This window comes from Panicum hallii, chromosome 1 (genome assembly GCF_002211085.1).
Source record: "Panicum hallii strain FIL2 chromosome 1, PHallii_v3.1, whole genome shotgun sequence".
NCBI lineage: Eukaryota > Viridiplantae > Streptophyta > Magnoliopsida > Poales > Poaceae > Panicum > Panicum hallii.
In genome coordinates this window covers 2,781,244-2,802,602 of record NC_038042.1, presented here as the reverse complement: position 1 = coordinate 2,802,602, position 21,359 = coordinate 2,781,244, and the positions used below count along the sequence as shown (strand labels likewise).

The following is a 21,359-nucleotide window of genomic DNA, read 5'->3' as shown; positions in this document are numbered from 1 at the left end:
AACGAAATTAAATAGGTTCAATTGTTTTATATCATATCATCAAATATGCATGTTCATGATTGCAAAAATAAGTATTTTAACAAATATATTGTCGGTACCTCCTGCTAGGGTGTTTAGACCCTTAGCGTCTCACTATCCGTGATCTTCCCTTCGTCTTTTAGGTGATGTGGCGTACGGCTCGGGCCTGACAGCTGGAACCATGGTCTCCGGATCTTCCCCGTGCTCTTAAAGGTCCGAGGTTTCCATGTGCCCGGGAAGGCAGGGGAGCTCTCGGTTAGCCCCCGCAGCCCCGGACTCCCCAGGGAGGTCCCGGGCCGCCACGTGTGATGGCCGGACCATCACAGGCCAGACCGCTCCGACCGGCCTCGGGGGCCCGGACCCCTCTCCCCCCGGGAAGGGGTCCGGTGCCGCCACGTGCCACCCCTGCAGAGGGAGCGGGGCTGGCCCTGCCACGTGCCTGTGGCAGGAGGCCCTCCGCGGGTCTCCAACCCACCTACCAGCATTTAATGCGGTAGCTGGGCCGGGCGCGCCCAAGTCAAAAAGTGTGGCCTGCCACTGACACACGGGGCAGGTAGGCTGACACCACGGTAAGCCCACCTGTTTCCAAGGCGGCGCGTCGTGTCACCGAATACAGTGCGCAGGCGGCGTACAATCCCGTCACAGCGCTGTGCGCGGCGCGATGATGGCCTGTAGCAGGTGAGCCGAGGCGTGCGCTGCTACAGTGCGCGCGGAGGTAACGGCGCGGCGGGACAGCTCTACTCCTTCGCCTGACAGGTTCCCACCCAACAGTGGAAACACAGCTCCACTGTTGGATAACACTGACAGCGGTCACTGTGCGGACAAGGTCGCACACGGCCATATCCTGGCTGTAGATACGCACATCAACTTCCAGATTGAGAAGACTACGGAGAGGAGATGGAGATGAAGATCTCCGTATCTCTCATAGAACAGGCTCCTGTTGGCCGGGGCCATCTGTCGGGGCGCCGCACAGTGTAAGCACACCCCTTGAACTATAAAAGGAAGAGTGCACTCGTTAAAAGACGGGTTTTGGAGACACGGACAAGGTTCATACACACGAACACAAGTCCAGGCTAAGTTCCATCTAGGTTGACACAGTCAATACAACACCAAAGTGGACGTAGGGTATTACGCTCCGGCGGTCCGAACCACTCTAAAATCCTTGTGTCCTTCCTACATTCATCCGCCCACCGATCAAGCGCTTCTAAGTCCCCTCCAAACCCATCCTTAACTAGGATTAGGCGGGTGCATTCCGCCACCCGGCTGGAGATTTCCTCCGACATATATGTATTTATGTATATACAAAATTAAGTATATATATTTATGCATGTACGAAATCAAGTATAAATATTTATTCATGTAAATAATTATGTATAAATATGTACACATATAAGAATGCAAGTGGATTTGTATATATTTAACTAAACAGTGTGTCAAACGGTCGCGTAGTCCACCTAATAACATTTAATTCTGTTCTGCTACCCTGTTTAGGCCGTTTGCAGTCAATTATTTAATAATTAATACACCATTTATAGCCTAAATAATACAGTTTACCTCTATTTATCGTTTAGCACCATTCACTTGCACGACAGTTTAGCCTGCTTACACGTGTAAACATTGCACAATGGCTAGCTGCATCAGTTTAATCAACCGTTTATCCTATTTAATAATCGTGTAACTTGTTTAAATGGTTGTTTAGTTCGAACAAATAGCTACTACCTTCATTCCAAGTTACAATTTATTTTAACTTATATCTTACTATGCATTTAGATGTACACTGTGCAGAGATAATAGAAAAACTACATATCTAACAAAAGCCAAAACAAATTGTAATTTTAAACGGAGGGAGTAAACAATAAGTGACCCATCGTCAATAAGTGACCCATCGTTTAGCATATTTACTGTTTAGATCATTTTGATGCCGTTTAATGCCGTTTAGGCAAACATTGAGTCTGACTCTTCTTCCTCCTGCGCGATCACCAGCCTCCAAGCCTGCCGTCCCACAACTTCGCGGGCATCCTCCTTCGTCTCATGTCGTCCTTGACCATGACACCTCTCGAAGAAGGCAAGCAGCGCCCACACCCTGCAGCTCGCGTTGTAGGCAGATGCATGGTGAAGTGTCCACATGATTGCAATGACCGGCAGAGTTCCAAATTCAAGGGTGTTGCTAGAATCATCCCAGTTTGGATGTATTTCATATCAGTACTACTTGTACAACTTTAACTTTAAAATTGTATAGCAATGTAAAAATAGCGCATTCCTCCTTCCATTCTCAATTTCTTCAATGGGTCAAGCTGAGCCAACATGTGTAATAGTGAAACGGGCCAACTCACTTGGTGATTTGGTAAGTGCAGACCAGCCCAAACAGAATGAAACGACGTAAAGGCACATAACTACTACTGTCACAGCATATATTGCCTGTACTTCATTTAAAAAACATATATAGTCTGTACGGGCGCGGCGTAGCGCGCCGTTCATCCTAGTGATTCAGATACAGGCAAGCCGTCTCACTCACCGGCAACACATGCTGATCATTTGTCTCTCTATATATGTAAGCAGCTTGCAGAAAGAATTTGTGATACGTTAGTATTCGGCCTCTTCTATATTGGAGCAATGGTATGATCAAGACATCATTTGTCAGGCACGAAGTACTGTCGGGGATCAGCAACGTGGCCGGCGACATAGCATGTCCCTTTAGGGTGCTTCATCGCTGGATAACACCCGTAGCAACACTCTTCATCCATGCCTGCTGTTCCCCAAGTTGGAAATTTGTACTTCATCGCCTCCTCGACGGTTTGGAGACGTTTCCCGCCTACAATCAACATAGTCCACAACCCATGAGGATTAAGATACTTTTTCATGACAGTAATGCATCTGAATACATTTTCTTAATCATTGCCCCACACAGCGTAAAGTTACTACCCCCTTCAAAATTAATTGGGATCTCTAGATTAATCACTTGGGGTAGAATTAAGCTTGAAATAGAAAATACAACGGTGGATGCTACTTTTTCCTCCATTAAAATGATGGAATAAGATTTGAATTGTTCTTTTAAAGTCATACAATAGGTAATTTATAAATGGTTCTTAGATAAGGCGTTTGATAAAAAAAATCCTTAAGAACAATTATGGGTAGAAAATCATGAGATACTAGAGTTGTGGTGGATGTACTGTAATTTGTAAACTCAAATGTCTAATGTGGTTAAGCTCATAACAAAGCATATGCAAAACACACACACGAAGAGAGAGAGGTAATCTGTAAGGTGTTAGTTCACGATGCAGCTATTTACAACACCAAACACATAGTATTAATGAGCTAGCTACTCGCCCAAAATCAGAATAAAGAATCTGCAAGGATAAACTAACTCACATGAAGCAAACAAAGTTTATTAAGCTATCCATAAGACCATAAGGATCTATCCATCACATAAAAGCGTGAGCCAACTGAGTCACAAATGACATACCAGCATCAGAAGGTGAAACAGGGCTACAGCAAGTGGCATCCTCCTCCTTAGGCACAACGCACACCCTGATCTCACCAAAGAAGAGCTGGGCGTGACCTTTCTTGTCTTGGGCATGGAAATTGATATGGTAGTAGTAGCTGCCGTCCTGCTCCCCAAGGAGGAGGGGATCTTTTTCCTTGTGCTTTGGCGTGTAGGCAGATGAGGAGATTTTTTTAACCCCGCTTCCACCAGGAGTCGAACCCACGAGGCCACCTAACCAATCCAGCTACTTGTTACATACAAGTCAAATGGTGCTATGAAATCACTAGTATTTGATCGATTTCCAAGTAGTCCAGATTCACCTAAAGCTATAGGCAAAGTGTACTAGTGTAAGAGCACCAAAAGTGTATTGTTGTATACCCTGACTCAACATAAAGTAGCATTAGTTAGCTGCAATACTGTATCTAAACTACCCACAGATAGAAGTGAATGCTCTGCTCTAAACGAGACAGATGAATTGGCTTGCCGCTTGCCTGATACTTCTTGTTGTAGTGGTTGATGCAAGCCTTTGCATTGTTGACAAAACGGACCCAAGTATTAGCCGCAGATTGTGGTGGCATATTGGGGAACACTTTTACACCCAACTCTGCAAGTGAAGCTTCGTCAGAGCTCTCGTCGACGTTGTTGCCATCGTCCCCTGCAGAGGACCCGGCCTTAGGTTGGGGTAGCAGGACCTCTGCTTCGACCTTGGGTAGGTGGAGCGCAACCGGCAGCTCCTTGCGCGATGACCTGCAGATCATCCGATGATGAGGATGTGGGGTTAGATTAAGTATGTGAGAGCAGGAAAGGATCGATGTATAACTAGTAGAGGGAGAGCGGGGTGGACGATGGGGAGAAAATCGAGGGTATACGTACGCCGGCGGCGACCTCCTGACTCGGCGAACGGGGGCAGCGTCGACCTCGCCGGAGGACTTGCGCTTGAGGAGGTGAGGACGAGCCGCCGCCTCATCGAAGACGCGGCTGGATCCACCGCTGCGACGGCGTGGCCCGGGGACGAACGCCGTCGCAAGCCCCGGATCGGAGCAACATCTTCGATGGGCGAGAAGGTTGGAGCAGGCGCGTTTGGGAATCGGCGGCGGGAACTACTCGAAGGCCCGGTGGGCTGTCTCGAGCCTGGCTTGGGCTCCGACTCGGGCTCGGCCGCTCCGACCGACTCGGGTCGGGTCGGTTGCAACGGTTACTGGTGGAGTGGGCCCAAACCCCCCTGCTGCTGGCTCTCGTGGATGATGGATAGAGGAGCGCGGCGAGGCGAGCAAACGCCTCTTGCGGCCCGCAGGCTCCGTCGCTCCTCCACCTCTCATGGCCACCGCCACCGCCACCGCCTCCCGCCTCGCCGTCCTCGCGCCGCGGACGTTGCCGCCCGCGCCGGGGCGCCGGCGGCACGCCCCCGCTCCCGGCTGCGCCCCTTCCCGCCCGCGCGCGCTCTCTGCCGCCCCGCGCGGCCGCGTCCTCTGCCTCGCGGCCCCCGCGCCCGCCGCGGCCTCCACCATCGACGCCGGCCAGGACCGCCTCCAGAAGGTAGCGGCTTAGTAGCTTAATCATGTACACGTTGCTCACCTAAGAGGCTTAAGTCGAGCACGGTCAGTGCGATTCCCTTGTGCATGCCTGTGCTCATTGGTGTGTTAATTTAGTTGGCGTTTTGGTCTGCCAGGTGCCCATTTCGAATATCAGGAACTTCTGCATCATCGCGCACATCGACCATGGCAAGTCGACGCTGGCTGATAAGTTGCTCGAGCTCACCGGAACGGTGCAGAAGAGGGAGATGAAAGAGCAGTTCCTGGATAACATGGACCTGGAGAGGGAGAGAGGGATCACCATCAAGTTGCAGGTACCGTAAACAAAACTATGAGCTGTAATTGTCGATCATTAGCATTTAGCTACCTATATTGCTCTGTGTAAATGTTCTGAAAACCAGCAGGGGGGTGTAGACTCTTTAAGTTAGCTGCTTAATGCGGATGATGTTCTTGCGTTTTTGTTAAGTTTGGGCTGTCATTTGCTCTTTCATGGTCCATACTGGATGAGGTTTCCTGCTACATTTTCCATATTAGGTGTTTGATACGTTTCCTCTTCTTCTAATTATCGTTTTAGGCAGCTCGGATGCGTTACATCATGAATAAAGAGCCTTACTGCCTGAATTTAATTGATACACCAGGCCATGTCGATTTCTCATACGAGGTATATAATCACTTTGCTCATACTACTCCCATACATATGAAACTTTGTTAAGGAGAAATTATCTTGCTGCCATACGATAAATTTGATCTTACCATTTTCGAGATTGGCAGCTGATTGAAATACCTTTGAACTATCTGACTGGATGCTAGGTGTCCCGTTCTCTAGCTGCTTGTGAGGGTGCACTTCTGGTCGTTGATGCTTCTCAGGTGCAATATATTTTCTTCCTGTAAGTTTCAATAGATATCTATTTGAACATATTTGCCTTCTGCTTACCAATGCACAGAAGCCAGCCTATGATTTTGCTGGCTTCCAATTTGCTGCTAAGTGAAAGATGTCTGATGGCATGATGCAGGGTGTTGAAGCTCAGACGTTAGCAAATGTGTATCTTGCATTGGAAAACAACCTTGAAATCATACCGGTTAGTTCTTCCCAGTGCACAAACTGAGCTTCCAATTTCAAGTTTTACAAACGTGTACCTTTTATTGCGAAATACATTTACATTTGATTTTTGCCCGAGCTTTTGAGATGCTAGCAGTCCTTTTTGTAATGCCCTTTTGCCTTAGTAAAGCTGGATATAAACTGACTAAGAATGACAGCTAATGTACTGTTTGAATTTCCCCTTCCAATCAGACAGGCATAAGAAATTATAATGTAATGTGGATAAGGACTTGCTTAATTTTGCTCCATGTTGCTTCATAAAAAAAAATACATTCAAGCTTGAATTGTCTGATTTCCCTATCAAACTGAAATGGTAAAAAAACTATGACTGTGATATCCAGCTAAATATTCTCATTTTATTTTTCGTTTTGACAATGAATTTGTGTTCTAATTTAGGTTCTAAACAAAATAGATCTTCCTGGTGCTGAACCTGACCGCGTCGCACAGGAAATTGAAGAGGTATTCTGAAAGCTGCACCCTATCTTAGACGTTCTCTACATCCTGTGGAGACAGCTCTTAACATTCCTACTCGAAGTTATGTCATTTGTTCCTTGAACTACAAATCCGTCCTTGTCTTTATTGTTCCCAGATAATTGGTTTGGACTGCAGTGATGCAATTCGGTGTTCAGCAAAGGTTAGTTTTTCTTTTCACCACAGAGTTACTTAGTTATATATTGGCCACACATAGAAAACATCATGTCCCCTTTATGAATAGAAATAACCATCATATTAACTTCTTTTTTTTGTGTGTTCTGTAGGAAGGTATAGGCATCATTGAAATACTAGATGCCCTCGTGACCAAAATTCCCCCACCAAAAGATACATCAAAAGATCCTCTCAGGGCTCTTATATTTGACAGGTTCCCTTTTTTAAGTACTTGAGCTTCTTAGAATTGGCTAATTAAGAATGTAGAATGTGTACACAGACAACATCACTAGTATATCTCGACCATTTTCTGCATTTTCTCAACTATTGTTATATGTTATCTTTGTGGTTGCAGCTATTATGATCCATACAGAGGTGTAATTGTGTACTTCCGTGTTATTGATGGCAGTATAAAGAAAGGGGACAAGATATGTTTTATGGCCAATGGAAAGGTAATCAAAACAAAACTTAAATCTCACCAATGTGTTTGCTATTAGTGCAATAGATTTTATTGGAAAAATTAGTCCCGTTGCGCTGTAAAAGTACCACTGGTAAATATACTGTCCAAAGTTCCCCTACTAGTAACTATTATAGCACACCAAAGTGCAGCATTTGTATTTTACCACTTAAAGTATTTCTCATCATCAAAATTAATTTTCAGAAACCAATTTTGTGCCATCTTCTTCAATCTTCATCATCCTTGCCAATGCAGTGGGTAGAATTCCATGCTGAGTTTTTTTTATCAAAATTAACAGGAATATGTTGCTGATGAAATTGGTGTGTTATCCCCAAATCAGATGCAAGTGGACGAACTATATGCTGGCGAGGTAACTTTGGTGTTCTAATGTCTCACATCTATTATAACTCTTCAAAGATGATATTTATTTTCAGGTGTCTAATTTCATTTTCTTTAAGGATATTGTTCAACTGTCTACTGAAACTGAACTATTTCAACTATTAACTATGAAATGAATCTGTTCATTCCCATTAAAGAAAAGTACATCTACCATGTATTAACCATGCTAGGTTAGAAAACAAATTTACTGTTCAGCCATAACAATTTAACCAAACCTTTAAACTTATAACTATATAGAATTATGAGCAGTCTTTGCAATTCTCCGCACAGGGTCTGGTTCAGATGCTTTTCTTCAATCTACACAGCAAGCGGTACCAAGTCTTAAAAATTCTTTATAATTTTCATTAGTCTTTGCAATGCTCTGCATAGGGTCTGGTTTAGATGTTTTTCTTGAATCTTCATCGTGCATTCAATTAAAATATCTTGACCAGTTGATTCCTCTGTAACAGGTCGGTTATCTCTCTGCTTCTATAAGATCAGTAGCAGATGCCAGGGTTGGTGATACAATTACTCACTATTCAAAAAAAGCAGCTTCTGCTTTACCAGGATATTCAGAAGCCACTCCAATGGTTTTCTGTGGCTTGTTTCCGATAGATGCAGATCAGTACTGTATCTTCCTCTTATATTGAGTTTTCATTCTTTCTTCAACACATTTTTTTTATATTTAAGATTGACTTTGTCAATAGGTTTGAGGAGTTGCGTGAAGCACTGGAAAAACTTCAGCTAAATGATGCTGCCCTAAAGGTGGACTCCTTGACCTATTTATCCATATTGCCACCATTTATCAGATTGGCATTAATTTATTGCCTTTCTAGTATCTGGAGTTTGGAACACATTTTTTCCGTGGCTCAAATTTTGGATATTGTGAAATTGACTTACTATAGTTCATAAAGTGAAATGTTGATGCAAGCGTGCCAAGATTCTTATATATAATGGCATTGGCAGAAGCTCAAATATGATGCGTCATAGCAAACCCAAAAGTGGCTGTACTAACAGCTCCTGTAACCAAGAATCTTCAGTTTACACGTAGCTGAAATACACAATGCTGATCAATAAAGTCAGTACCTTCAGTTATGAATATCGGACCAATTTCCATTGTAATTGCTAAGAAGTGCATTAGAATTTCATCTCACTTAAAAAAATGCATGGAAGAAAGGGCTGCCATTAAAAGGCATGGGTAACAATGCTTGGTAACGAAATTTGGTGGAGGGGAAACACGTTGCACATTTGGATTCTGTAATATTGATAATTGAGTACACATTAGTATTTTGTACGACTCATTTTCTCTAAGTCCATATTGTTGATGCAGTTCGAACCTGAATCTTCTAGTGCCATGGGGTTTGGCTTCAGATGTGGGTTCCTTGGTCTTCTTCATATGGAAATTGTTCAGGTTCTTACAGTCAACTCAGTTTATGGCAGTGTAGTAAAACCACAATGACTCAAAAGATATTTCTCTATTTTCCAGGAAAGGCTTGAGAGGGAGTACAATTTGAACTTAATAATTACTGCACCGAGTGTGGTTTACCATGTGATCTGTGCAGATGGTGAAACTGTAAGTTTTTTATATTGCTGAACCCTTCACTTTTCCGGAATCCATTTTGCTTAAGAGTTATAAGGAATTTTTAATAACTCCTGTTGTTTAAATCAGCGTCTCTTGGAGGTGCAGGAACTAAGCTGTATCCACAATAAAAAATATTAAAATAATTTGTGTTAAGCCTGTTAGGATAGCGTTGCACCCTTCAACATATCACATATCTCGTCACGCTAAGTAAGTATGAATATGGTTTAAGAACTCTTTATGGAGCATGAGTTTATGGAAGCGATCTGTAATTGTTACTTGCGCAACTAATGAAATAGTGGTGCTGTACAGAAGTGCCTAATATTGTATTTGCAGAAAACAACTACTTAAAAAAAAAACCTGTTACTTTTATCTACCAAAACACAGAAGTACATCACTGGTACAATCTGGGGGAAACGTACAGTTCAAGAGACCAAATGGCATCATTTATGATGCTATGTAATTGTAAACCATTAACCATTTGCAGTCACCTAGTGAGTTTACCCTTTTATTGCTTAGTGCTAAAAGGTTCTATGGTTATGGTGCATGTTGTGAGCAGCTAGCTAAACCATCTCATTGTGTATAAATTTGCACTCAGACCAAAATAGCTGACAGTTTTTTTAAAAGCACAAACCAATCAACTTTATTTGCATGTACGAACATGATTTCTTACAGTTGTCACATAGGTCGAATGTTCAAATCCGTCTTTGCTTCCGGAACCTGGGAAACGGAGGTCTATTGAAGAACCATATGTAAAGGTTGTATCCATAACATGATATTCACCATCCTTTTGCAATAATATTGTTTCTGCTGAACTTGTTCTGCACCTGTCTGAATACCCTTTTTCCTCTATAGATTGAGATGCTTACACCTAAGGATTATATTGGCCCAATAATGGAGCTGGCTCAAGACAGAAGAGGCGAGTTCAAGGAAATGAACTTCATCACAGAAAGCAGGGCCAAAATTATTTATGAGCTACCGCTAGCAGAGGTGTGATATCATACTTTTCACACACGAAACAAAAAAAAAATCACATGATTTTCAACCCCCTTTGTATCTTGTGAAGTGGAACTATTCTTTTTTCCGTGAATAAAAGAGAAAACTTGTAGAAGTAAAATTTCTTAATGCATCTGCAAAATATACAAAAGATATGAGGAATTCAAGATACAGATATAGGTTGTCTGACATTGCTACTTCATAAATATGACTATACAAAATGCATCATTGGCAGCCTTCATTCTGCAGCAACCTGATAGTGCATTACATGCATCTCAACATTTCAAGTAATTATGCTGTATCTATTGCTTCTTCTATGTAAGCTTTATTATCTCACGGGAATTGTTGGATTAATTGATGAGGGTACATATTACACACATATATAGGCAAGGATGTCCTGGTGATTGGTTTATAGAAACAGAACCATCTAATGGAGATCCTTGGCTATCAATCCTAACAACCGTGCGCGGTGTGCGTGAGGCTCAAGGCCTGATGCAGCACTTCTCCCATGGGCCCAAGGGCTAGCCGCGTATGCCTATCTAACATTCTGTAATGCTGTTTCTCTTGCGCTTGACTATGCAAAAGATGCTTCTCTTTTTTGTGCTATAGTATGTTTGACTTAACATCAAAGAAGGATGTATCTTGCAAAGCATATTCTGTCTTGTTGCATTTAATTGATGCCAGAGTACCAATGAGTTGAAGAAAAATTTTCCTATTGCTTTGTGAATATTCTGTAGTTATTGATGTGTATTCATTATGCAGATGGTTGGTGATTTCTTTGACCAACTGAAATCTCGAAGCAAAGGATATGCTAGTATGGAATATTCACTTGTCGGGTACTCATTGCTGCTATTCTCTTCTCTGTAGTTGCAGCCTTTTGGTAGTGCTCATGTAGACCTGTGAAACAATCAGCTGAGATATCTTTTCTCTGCAGGTACAGGGAAAGTCAGCTAGTAAAGTTGGATATACAAATCAATGGTGATCCTGTGGAGGCGTTGTCGACAATTGTACACAGAGATAAGGTGCTATACTTGAGATGTTATCTATGCATATAACTTAAGCAGTTCAGAAAGAAAAAACACCGATGTGAACATATGTTGTTTCTGATTCGTGACATAATTTTTGGAATGATCAAGAAACATATTATGGCACAATTCAGTTTATGATGTGATAAACATCTACCCCTGAGCATGGAACGCAGATATTTCCATTGATTCTGTACTTATGCAAGATGCAAACAGTAGATAGATCTTGGAAATCTACTTGCATTTGAGTATGTAGAAATACATATTGTCAAGGATACATTATGTTAAGTCTAGTCACGTATTATCTTTCCTTTGTACTCTCGTGTACCCAACTATATATTCATGCAGCCTAGAACAGTAATGCGCCATTTATTGTACGACTATTCTTTTGCAATGAAATGTATTTATTGAGTGTTTTATCCTGCCAACTTGCTTCCAGAAAAAAATAGCTTTTATTTACCAGTTTGTCATGGAAAAGCTTCTCGAGGCAATCTGACTTGTGGAATGTCTTTTTCTAGGCATACTCTGTTGGCAGGGCACTGACGCAAAAACTCAAAGAACTTATACCTCGACAAATGTTTAGAGTTCCTATTCAAGTGAGATTTATCTGTCTTGTTCTCACAGATTTCTTTTAGCAATTATGTACATAGCACTATCGAGCATGGGGCCATGGGAGAGTTGAGAGCACCTCCGTACCAGCATGAAGGAGGTGCAAATATGGACTGAAGCAGATGCATGGGTTGCTCGCATTAGTCTTGCCCGTGCTTGAGACATACTAATATATGTTAACCATAACTCTTTTTTTTAAATTTCAAAGTACGAGTGAACATATTAGATGATAACGCTTGGATAAAATATAGGAAAAAATATATTTAATGAGAGAGAATATGATGTGGCACACCTGCACTTCTTATTGTTCTATCTGCTATGGGTTGGAGATGCCTTAGTTTTTGGTCAAGGCACCCTAAACTTTTTCATCCTACTTTTTGTAAGCAATATCAAAATTCAAGAGAGAACAATAATTTTCATCTTGCATTAGTAACAAAATTTAATAAAGAAGTAATTGGCAAATTCACATAAGCTGCCTGTTGGAAAATATAGCAACCAATCCTATTTCTGGGGCAACAAAAATTCCTGTTTACAGTCCTGTTTTTCCATGGTAATCAGACACTTATATGAACCTTGACAGGCATGTATTGGCACAAAGGTCATTGCAAGTGAAGCCCTGTCGGCCATCAGGAAGGATGTCCTGTCAAAATGCTATGGTAAACAGAGCACTAAACATGCACTTTGAAAGCATCTTAAGCTAATGGAATGTGCTATCTTATTCTTGTCTGTCATTTTTTTTTTCTCAAAACAGCAGTTAGTAAAATAGTGTTCTTTTGGATAAAAAAAAGGAGAATGAAAAGAACGATCCATGCAGCCTTTATTCAGAGCACTATTGTCTTTGACTTGCAGGTGGTGATATAACAAGAAAAAAGAAATTGCTGAAGAAACAGGTAACCTTTCCTAGAAACTATTGTTGTTTGACTATAAAAAATCATGGGAAAATTTATTGATTTTGCTTGTTCAAAGGTCAAAGCTAATTACCTTAATCTTTGCATAATACCTAAAGGGTAGAGCGGACACTGGAAGTTCTTTTCACCAGCATTTTTTAGCGTCAGATAATATGGAAATGTAATATTTGCTAACAGGCTGAAGGAAAGAAGAGAATGAAAGCAATCGGAAGGGTTGATGTTCCCCAAGAAGCATTCATGGCTGTGTTGAAGCTGGAAAAGGAGGTGCTATGAAGTAGCTCGTGTAATCTTTCTGAAGCCTCCTTTCTGCTGTAAAGATCTCAGCTTGGAAGCGACACACGATTATACTCAAGAGTCAGAGTGCGAGAGGTTGCTTTCAACTTGCCATTCCCCGGACCAAAGAAACCAATTGATATAGATCAGTGCCAGAGCCAAAGCAGCTGACCTGATATTCACCGATACTGCTTCGAATGTCAGGTTATGAAGCACAAAAAAAAAAAAAGCAAAGAAAAATCACGCAGGACACAATTTTGGCAGACACATGCACGGAACTCTTGTTGTAAAGGTCATTAGGTACTTCAATTACTTGTAATACAAGTTCCACAGTAGAATATATATTCGCAAATTGATATAGCAAGCATCACCTCTGGCCTCGACATTTCTTGTTGGAGTACTATTTCATGAATGTTTATTACGTCACAAAGTTCAACAGCCTGCGGACGCAGGAATTTCGCCAGGATCTCAGACTGAAACTTTTCGAAATGGCCATCCAAATAATGAACACTACGAGCACGCACGAACTGGCATAATAACTGGTGATGGCTACTGCTGTTGAGCTGGCTGCTGATTTGCACTCTGGAGAAAGGAGCGGTAGCCACCTTGCAGGTTCCTCGCGTTCTTGAACCCCTGGACATCCAAGTGAGCAGATAGTGTGACGCACAGTTATCAGAGCTTAGTCCTACTAGATTGATAGCTCAGATGGCAAGGATTTACCGCGTGTAGAAGATCTGCAGTTGCAAACCTGGATCTGTTTCCCGTGTTGCAACCCTACGTAAATTTTGAAGTTAATTTTTTCTTACTCCTGATAAATCATGATCGATGCTAGTATGCAAGCTAGCACTTCTTCTTCTTTTTTTTTTTGTGAAACAAGGACTATTTAATTTTTTGCAGCAAGACACTGTTATATCACTATAGCTTCCGTAAATTTTGAGCGTATATGATCGATGAAGGTAGTAACCTACCACAATGAAGCCATCGTCCTTTCCAAAGAGTGCAGCCACTTCCTCTATGAAGCGTGGATTCTTCTCCTTCCCTAGGGATCAGCAAAGACAACAGATCGAATAATAAGGGATAAAAGAACGCGACACCACCAATCTTGTCATATATGGGGCATGTTTGATTAGAGTGAATTAGGATCCAAATTCTTAGGGTTGAGCACAAATTTGAACTAGTCAGCTAGATCCTACATGTTCCCCAAATGGAAGATCAAATATGGAGTAGATCAAAATCACCCCCAAATCCAAACAGAGGCCCTCACACGGAGCAAGCAGGATGAAGAAACTGACCTTGTGGCGTGACTGACAGGTAGTAGGGAACATTGCGAGCACCGGGTGCATGGCCCTTGTCAAAGTCCTCCTGCATCCTGAAGGTTCATTTCATTTCATACCCACCAGTTAATTTTCTGTCATGGAAGCTTCTCCAATAAGAACATGAACAGTACAGCCCTCGTTGACCCGTTGAGTACCCACCTGACATCAATATAGCCATGGCCAGAGATCAAGAGGGCGTGCGCTTGGTCAGCGTCGATGGTAGGGAGGACCTGCTCCTTGTCACTGAAAATCAAGATAAACTTGTGGTTAATCCAAAATTCCAAATGTATCACCCCTTTCGTCACGAACAGAACTGTTTGTACTTGATACACTACAAAATCTACGCACAAAGTTAACGTCAAAGCAACAATAGATGCAGTCAAAGTTATAGGAGACATGGGTAAAGATGGCAGCTGCATTTGCCTTTCTTGTCTAGTTACCTGCTGCTGGTTGCTGCAGACGCCATTGACACGGATGAAATTTTCTTTCAGAAAAGACACAGGGATGAAATGTTATTTTTTTTTTGAAAGACCCACAGGGATGAAATGTTGCTGTGTAGCCTATCTGGATTCTCTTCTAGTGGTGTTCCATCCCTTCATTTATATTGCCACGGCAGGATCACAAGGATGCATGACTGCTGGCTAACATATCGATCCCATCATTTTCGCCGAAGTCTTCTCTGACCTTTGATGTTGCGTCGTCATTGCTGACCTAGCAACAAACGAACAAAGAACTATATGTGTAGTCTATTGCGTACAACTCAAGATAATTTAGTTGCAGAGACAAAACAACCAATTAAGGAGAACATCTTACCAAGCAACAGCTTGGATTGGGTTGACCTGAGCCCGAGCCGATATTATGCTTTCTTAACAACCTAGTTGGTGATAATAATTTGTTCCTTTGTATTTTTTCCATTCAGGAAAGGAAGAACAAAACTTTAATTTGAGAAGTCCCACTTGCGATGACAGTTGACAAATGACAAGTGCTCAACTGAGACAATGCGCAGGAAACTCAGCATGTGTCACCTAACGCAGAACAATGAACTTTGTGATATGGTATTTCACAATTTAAATCCAGTCTGCAACCTGGAGGTGCCTGCAGCAATGTGCTGGAAAATTAATAAGAAGATTAGCAGCTAGCATCGAGAGGAAAAATAAAACAATCAGGATAATGGAGATGGTTGGTTGGAAACTGGAGGCGAGTAACACAATGCAAAATGCCATCCAGAGAGAAACGGATGCCCACAAGTTATTGTACTTTTCCATGCGCATAATTCAGTAGGCGTCAAACTCACCGGAGATGAGTGAGCACCAAATTCTTTTTTTTTTGAAAGAAAGTGAGCACCGGATTCTCATGGAGATGAACAAGTCGCGCTTGAAAATGGGAGCTGTTCAAAAGTTCATAGCTCGAAATGCTCGATAGCCTGCTTCGGTGTGTCGACATGCCAAGGGAAGGATCGATCCTTTCTCTTGCAGATGTTCCAGCAACTAATCCAGTAATCGGAGAGATCTTAGAACGGGATCAATCGAGGCATGGAATAATGGAATGCTGCCGCACGGCGCACTGTACCGCTGCTAGCCTGGGAGAAGCGCCAAAAGTTTTAAGCAGAAGTGCCTCACCCTCCGGGGATCGCCGTTGCCGCCGCCCCGCCTCCTCGCTTCTCGATCTGGCGGGGAGATGGAGGCGCCGCGGGGAAGAGGAAGGGGTCGGGGAGTGGAGACCGGAGAGGGGTCTTCATGCAGGATATAAACAGACATTTTAGGGTTTCATCACTCTCTCATCCCCCCACCCAGCCGCCCCTGCCTCCTCCCTCTCCCTCGCAGGCTCGCACACGCCGCGGCGCCTGCCCCCTCCCTCGTGCCGCTGTGTTGCCCCTACCCTCCTCCCGCCGCGCCGCCCCCCGGCCTTCCTCCCTCGCGCCGTCGCCCGGCCTTCCTCCCTCGCGACGCCGCCCCCTCTCCCCCTCGCGCCACCGCCCCCTGCACAGCAACACAGAGGCGTGGACGCGCGGCGAGCCGGCGAGGACGCGAGCGGCGCGGAGCCCCAGCTGCCCCCCGGCCCTACTCCCGCGGGCGCCGCGCCGCCGTCCGGCCGCCCCCGGCGTTCCTCCCTCGCGACGCCGCTCCGCCGCCCCCTGCACAACGAGCGAGCGCGTGGAGCCCCGGCCACCCCCAACCGTCAGCTCGCCGGGCACACGGGTAAAGGATTTTGCTCGCGGGTGCGGGCGTGAGAACTCAGTATCCGCGGGTATTTTACCTGTTGCCATCTTTAGTTGCGGCGGAGCAGGCGCGGCCGCAGTCTCTCCGACGGGAGGTCCTTGGACACGGGAGGAGGGAGGAGGGAGATGTCGTACATGCGCGGTGACCTGCTGACCAAGACTCGGAAACTGGTGAAGGGCCTCGCCAAGCCTGCCCCCACATGGCTCAAGGCCATGCAAGAGTCAGTGCTCTCCTACCCGCCCCCGCATCTCCATGTCCCTAGGCCCTAGCTGTGTCTGTGCATCTACGCCAGCATTTCTCTATTCATCTACCCTTCTAGCGGCGATTGGTTGCCAGATCCACGCGTAAACTGTGGTGCACCGCTGATTATGTCAGCAAAACTCTACGGGCCATTATATACGGTTCATGCTCATCCATGGATCTATGAACTGAAATGTTGTAAAATGATATGATTCTGTGCTAAAATACGGGTGATTTGTAATTACTTTCTCATCAATCACACTGAAAGCGGTGCTGCGTATAGCTGTGATTTGTGTAGTTCCTGCTGCTTTATTATCGTTTCTGTTGTCAAATTGTTTGCATCATTTTTTTATGCGGTTCAGTTGTGCTACATTGTGACCCTAGGAGTTTGTAAACTGAAGATGCAGTGAATCTATGCATGCTTTGCAGTTATTTTCTCAAACTGTTATTTTACTTTTCTGTTACAGTCTTGCCTTTCTTTTGCTTGTCATATTGCTTGCTGGTCAATTGAAACATGAGACTTGTTGATCAGGGCACCTCCAGTGACATTTCCTCGTGTGGATGGAAAGATCAAGAAGATTGAGTTGCCAGAGGATGTGTACATTAAGAAGTTCTTCAAAAATCATCCAGAATCGCTCTACCACGATGCAATCAAGTAAGTTCCTTATCGTGTGCTTTGTGATTTCCTTATAAAAATTTACAACTTCAGCACTGTACCATTGAAATAGTATACATGTATTTAAGACTCCAATTTTTTTAAGGAAAGGACGAATGTTTTGTTGTTTATCTATTTCCTTTGCACATACAAGTTGTACTCTTATCTAAATTTGTTTTGTATTGAACATGAATTTTGATACATGTCCCATCGTTTCAGGATAAGTGGATTTGATCCGCCACCAGCACGAGTTTTTGCTTGGCGTGTCTTGGAGTTGAAAGAGCAAGGAGTCAGTGAAGATTATGCGATAGCTGTAGCAGATGTAATAATCCTCTTCTGAAGATATCCTTTTGTTAATTTTATCAAATACCCTTAACACAAAATCCTATTCTGAGCCCACTCTATTTAAATTTGAAGTTATAGAATTGTCCAAATTTAAACACTGACAGTTCTATTTGATGAATATCATCCCTTTTCCAGTTTGAGTATCGCAAAGAAAAGAAAGCCAAGAAGAAAGCGTACAAGGAACTTAAAGAAATCGCCTGTAGTGAAGGGAAGGAACCGCCGCCAAACCCATACCCAAGTGCGATCAAGGAAATACAAGCAGAGGAAAAGAAGTATGTTATGGATCGTTTCTATAACCCTAAGGTAATTGAGATTGCGAATAAGATGAAAGAGGAGAGAGATATGTTGCTTCGAGATAGAGCAGCATCAGGTCAGTGGTAGTAACAGGCATTAGTTGGACTGGCCGACTAGGTATTATGTTTATGAAATCGGCCAACTTTCATCATCAAAAATAATGGATGCGTAATTGAAATTAATATGGCAAATAAGGAACTTTGTTTTTATACATATCTCTTGAGATGGTAGGTTTGCTCGGAAATTCAATATTTGTCCATATTTCCATCTTCCTTTATGGCCTGATTTTTTGCTATCTTCTTTGAGTTTCTTCTTCCATTCTGCTACAATGCTATATGATGGTTGTGGACCATTATGCACAAACATGATTGCAGGAGAAAAGCTGTTGATGTCGTGGCGCCTGAATTTTCTCGTACTGTTTAGTTAAAATGTCAAAATCTATCAAATGTCATATGTTTTTCTGCTAACACAACTAGTCATGCTGGATCATATGTTCCTGGCCTACCCCATTGGAACTTCTATAATTCAAAAGGGAAAAGCTTATCTGCAAATAAATCGAGATGCATTCTGCGTTATTCAGAATGTTCTGCACAGCTGATAAAACTAGATGAAATCAGTAATTGCATTGTGACGTTGGCAGAATGTCTCTTCCCTTTTTTCCCTTGTATGTTGTCAATGCATTTTCCGTGTATCCCCATGATGAACATTTTAGTAATCTAAGCACTCATTCAGTTGGTGCTCCCTTCTCATCACTCTGCTGGGAGGTTGAAGGAACCAGCATTTTGATATGCACTGTTGAGATCTGGCGTTCTGAGGGATATGGTTGAATTGTTGATTGGTCTTACTCAATATCCGATACATTTTTTTTTGCCTTCTTGAAGTAGCTTAATTATGTTAGCCTTGTTTGGTGCTGATTGTTGCAAAAAACTTCATGCTGTCTTTTGAATACGCCTTGTCTTTAACTTTGGCTCGTGAAGGGTGTCTTCATTCTCGGAGATGTGTGTGTTATGTGAGTGCCACAAAGAAATAATTATCAGCAAAGCTACACAGCTCACTGCAGTCCCGGTCCTTGAGCTTGTTTGGCGCCTTTGCTGCTGCCACGCATGCTAACGAATTCTGAGCCTTCTATCTTGCTGTTGCTCTGCATACTTGTTGTCAATGGCCTTTTATTGTGTATGCCCGGCTCTCTGTTAATTGCGATGTACGAATGCGCTGCATTGGCATTCGACAATCTATTTAGTTTATTCTAAATGGTGCGTATTTGTCGAGGTCAGATATTAGGACCTCCCATATGGAAGTTCTTTCTTGAATGCTGTTGGTGGTGACCGGTGACCCAGCTATTGATTCCTTTGCTTGTTTACATGTGACCACAGGTTCTTCTTAGATTACATGAATAACTGACAAGTAGAGTGGCAATAGATAGGTTATATTTTTTTAGAAAAATATTGGTACCCGTTTTATATATTTTAATATAAAATAAATTACTTATGAATTTTTCAGTTTAAACTTGAATATTTTAATTTTTACAAAATGTAATACCACATTTAAAACCACCCAATGGGCTAAATTGTTCTGGTTTCACAAAATGTAATACCACATTTAAAATCAGACTTTTGTGATAGTTTTAAGGTGTAAATTGAACTTTTCCTTTTATTTGGACCGCAAATACATTTCGTTGAAGAAATCTACGTATCTCTGTTCCTGCTCATTCGCAAGCCGCGGGAGTGTTTGTCCATTCCGCGCACGTTCATCTGTTTTTTCACTCAGGCAGACTGCTACCGCCTACCGGTATGGTATGCGAGTGCACGTTGCAAAATTTGTCCCCCTCCTGGGTTTTGCTCACGGGCCTATGCGAGTTGCTTTAAACGTGAAGAAAGCAACAATATAACAAAAGGAGAACAGAAGAAATAATTGGTGATCCAATATGCAAGTTATTATTCCAAACCGACCGTACAAATTAAATTATAATTGCTTATTTGTTTCTTCTAGGTTGAAACCTTTAAAACTAGACCACAATTAGCTATGTTTGAATGGTATTTTACAGGGAACATTTTTTTAATATGGAACAATTTATTTGTTAAGTTTGAACAATTGTTCCACTTTGGCAATCAATTTGTTTTAACTTTACAATCAAACTGTTCGAGCTAGAAATTTTCTATGTTTATATGATGATTGTTCTAGCTTCATAGTGAAATTGTCCTAGCTTTATGATTAAATTGTTCTAACTTTACGGGAAAAATATTTTGGTATTTAAAGAAAATAAAAAGATTAGAAGCTCGGACAAGTAGTATACTATGTTTGTGGATAACATTTTCCTCTATAAATAGCATCAACTACGATGGCTCGCAAACCATATGCACATTTGGAAGATGATGGTAAGCATGCATTTGGCAACAATAAAACATCTCCGTCTTAGGCATACTTGGAAAATATTAGAAAATGAGAGAAGTGTAGAACATGATTAGAACCTACCAAGAACTAGCATTACTGTAGCGCTCACGTCATCACGTGGGCCAGAAGCAGAGTCAATGGGTCAGGAAAGACATCACACCTCGTGACGCTGAGCCTCCTGCGACGACGCTCTAGACTAAAACTTTGGACCGTCAAATAACATAAAATAAGTGAGCGGTCTGCCAGGGCGAAAACGCTTTTGCAATGGAATCCACCGCACTCGCGCGCATCACAGTTCGACCATCCTTCATAAACTGGTCGGATTTGCCTCCCACTAGATGGATTTACTATGGACGCATGTCGAAGAGACGAGGATTAAGGATGCCTTTGGGAGGGCTTCTTGCGCCGGCGAAGCTGGAGCTGGAGCGGACGGAGTCACGTTTTCTAGCTTCGTCTGAGCATTCCAGCTCTCTTTCGTACCCCGCAGAAGCGCTTCGCGCTGCACCCGTTTGACCGGAGTCCGGCTTCAGAGCCGCTCTCGAAGCCTTACCAAAAAGGCCCGAAGTATGACAAGAGTACAGGACAGAAGCTGAATAAAATGCCAGGGAACGTGCGGTTTTTCGTTTAAGAGGGAAAAAAAACTAAATGCCCAAACTGGTAGATTGGCAATTTGGCCGGGTACAAATTTGGGCCGCGTACTCCGAGTAATTTGGCCCCATATATAGCTCAGACTTCAGAGGCCACTGGCCGACTTTGTATGCTCGCCTGCTGGGCCGGTTGGGCGCGCTCGAATATGGCCGAAAGAATGAGCTTGACACAGCAGGCCCAGCACGCAAAGCAAAAACTTGTCATCACCTTTTTAGATTTGCATTGCAGTAATGCAGTAATCGTTTCTA

At 42.9% G+C, this 21,359-nt stretch overlaps 4 protein-coding genes across 5 annotated transcripts; 2 read left to right on the top strand and 2 right to left on the bottom strand.

Annotated features, from left to right (window-relative positions):
• Positions 1-2,402: 2,402 nt before the first annotated feature.
• Positions 2,403-4,821, bottom strand: LOC112884363. The gene is made up of 5 exons (XM_025949744.1): positions 4,702-4,821; positions 4,376-4,602; positions 3,994-4,249; positions 3,482-3,733; positions 2,403-2,830 (listed from the first exon to the last, which is right to left on the bottom strand). Exons 1-5 carry the CDS (start codon positions 4,819-4,821, stop codon positions 2,795-2,797), a joined length of 891 nt encoding a protein of 296 aa, XP_025805529.1. The 3' UTR covers positions 2,403-2,794.
• LOC112881985 (translation factor GUF1 homolog, chloroplastic) lies at positions 4,767-13,260 on the top strand. Its single transcript, XM_025946928.1, has 22 exons — positions 4,767-5,038; positions 5,172-5,348; positions 5,609-5,695; positions 5,845-5,901; positions 6,048-6,113; positions 6,530-6,592; positions 6,723-6,767; positions 6,892-6,992; positions 7,134-7,230; positions 7,534-7,605; positions 8,084-8,238; positions 8,321-8,378; positions 8,944-9,024; positions 9,100-9,186; positions 9,879-9,950; positions 10,048-10,182; positions 10,951-11,024; positions 11,123-11,210; positions 11,732-11,809; positions 12,403-12,478; positions 12,672-12,712; positions 12,908-13,260. The coding sequence occupies exons 1-22, from the start codon at positions 4,820-4,822 to the stop codon at positions 13,001-13,003; spliced, it is 2,025 nt and encodes a 674-aa protein (XP_025802713.1). The 5' UTR covers positions 4,767-4,819; the 3' UTR covers positions 13,004-13,260.
• Positions 13,261-13,284: 24 nt separating this feature from the next.
• On the bottom strand, positions 13,285-14,938 carry LOC112882008 (thiosulfate sulfurtransferase 16, chloroplastic-like). The gene is made up of 6 exons (XM_025946959.1): positions 14,760-14,938; positions 14,479-14,562; positions 14,296-14,372; positions 13,972-14,042; positions 13,724-13,777; positions 13,285-13,636 (listed from the first exon to the last, which is right to left on the bottom strand). Exons 1-6 carry the CDS (start codon positions 14,783-14,785, stop codon positions 13,553-13,555), a joined length of 396 nt encoding a protein of 131 aa, XP_025802744.1. The 5' UTR covers positions 14,786-14,938; the 3' UTR covers positions 13,285-13,552.
• A 974-nt stretch (positions 14,939-15,912) lies between these two features.
• LOC112881995 lies at positions 15,913-18,285 on the top strand. Of its 2 annotated transcripts, XM_025946940.1 has the most exons (5): positions 15,913-16,517; positions 16,592-16,758; positions 17,311-17,433; positions 17,653-17,755; positions 17,914-18,285. In XM_025946940.1, exons 1-5 carry the CDS (start codon positions 16,056-16,058, stop codon positions 18,157-18,159), a joined length of 1,101 nt encoding a protein of 366 aa, XP_025802725.1. In that variant the 5' UTR covers positions 15,913-16,055; the 3' UTR covers positions 18,160-18,285. The 2 variants fall into 2 exon arrangements, with proteins under 2 accessions (XP_025802725.1, XP_025802734.1); XM_025946949.1 differs by having other exon boundaries at positions 16,252-16,758.
• Positions 18,286-21,359: the final 3,074 nt, after the last annotated feature.

Excerpts from the sequence above, each read along its gene's own strand:
- LOC112881985 (XM_025946928.1), top strand. The coding sequence starts at position 4,820 with ATGGCCACCGCCACCGCCACCGCCTCCCGCCTCGCCGTCCTCGCGCCG. Across the intron at positions 5,349-5,608 it reads GGATCACCATCAAGTTGCAG|GCAGCTCGGATGCGTTACAT; the intron begins GTACCGTAAACA and ends TTATCGTTTTAG. Across the intron at positions 9,951-10,047 it reads TTGAAGAACCATATGTAAAG|ATTGAGATGCTTACACCTAA; the intron begins GTTGTATCCATA and ends TTTCCTCTATAG.
- LOC112884363 (XM_025949744.1), bottom strand. The coding sequence starts at position 4,821 with ATGAGAGGTGGAGGAGCGACGGAGCCTGCGGGCCGCAAGAGGCGTTTG. Across the intron at positions 4,603-4,701 it reads GGTTTGGGCCCACTCCACCA|TTCCCGCCGCCGATTCCCAA; the intron begins GTAACCGTTGCA and ends GCCTTCGAGTAG. Across the intron at positions 3,734-3,993 it reads ACTACAACAAGAAGTATCAG|GTGGCCTCGTGGGTTCGACT; the intron begins GCAAGCGGCAAG and ends TGGATTGGTTAG.
- LOC112882008 (XM_025946959.1), bottom strand. The coding sequence starts at position 14,785 with ATGGCGTCTGCAGCAACCAGCAGCAG. Across the intron at positions 14,043-14,295 it reads CCTGTCAGTCACGCCACAAG|GGAAGGAGAAGAATCCACGC; the intron begins GTCAGTTTCTTC and ends GCTGATCCCTAG. Across the intron at positions 13,637-13,723 it reads CTGCAGATCTTCTACACGCG|GGGTTCAAGAACGCGAGGAA; the intron begins GTAAATCCTTGC and ends TTGGATGTCCAG.
- LOC112881995 (XM_025946940.1), top strand. The coding sequence starts at position 16,056 with ATGCAGGATATAAACAGACATTTTAGGGTTTCATCACTCTCTCATCCC. Across the intron at positions 16,518-16,591 it reads TCAGCTCGCCGGGCACACGG|TTGCGGCGGAGCAGGCGCGG; the intron begins GTAAAGGATTTT and ends TGCCATCTTTAG. Across the intron at positions 16,759-17,310 it reads TGGCTCAAGGCCATGCAAGA|GGCACCTCCAGTGACATTTC; the intron begins GTCAGTGCTCTC and ends CTTGTTGATCAG.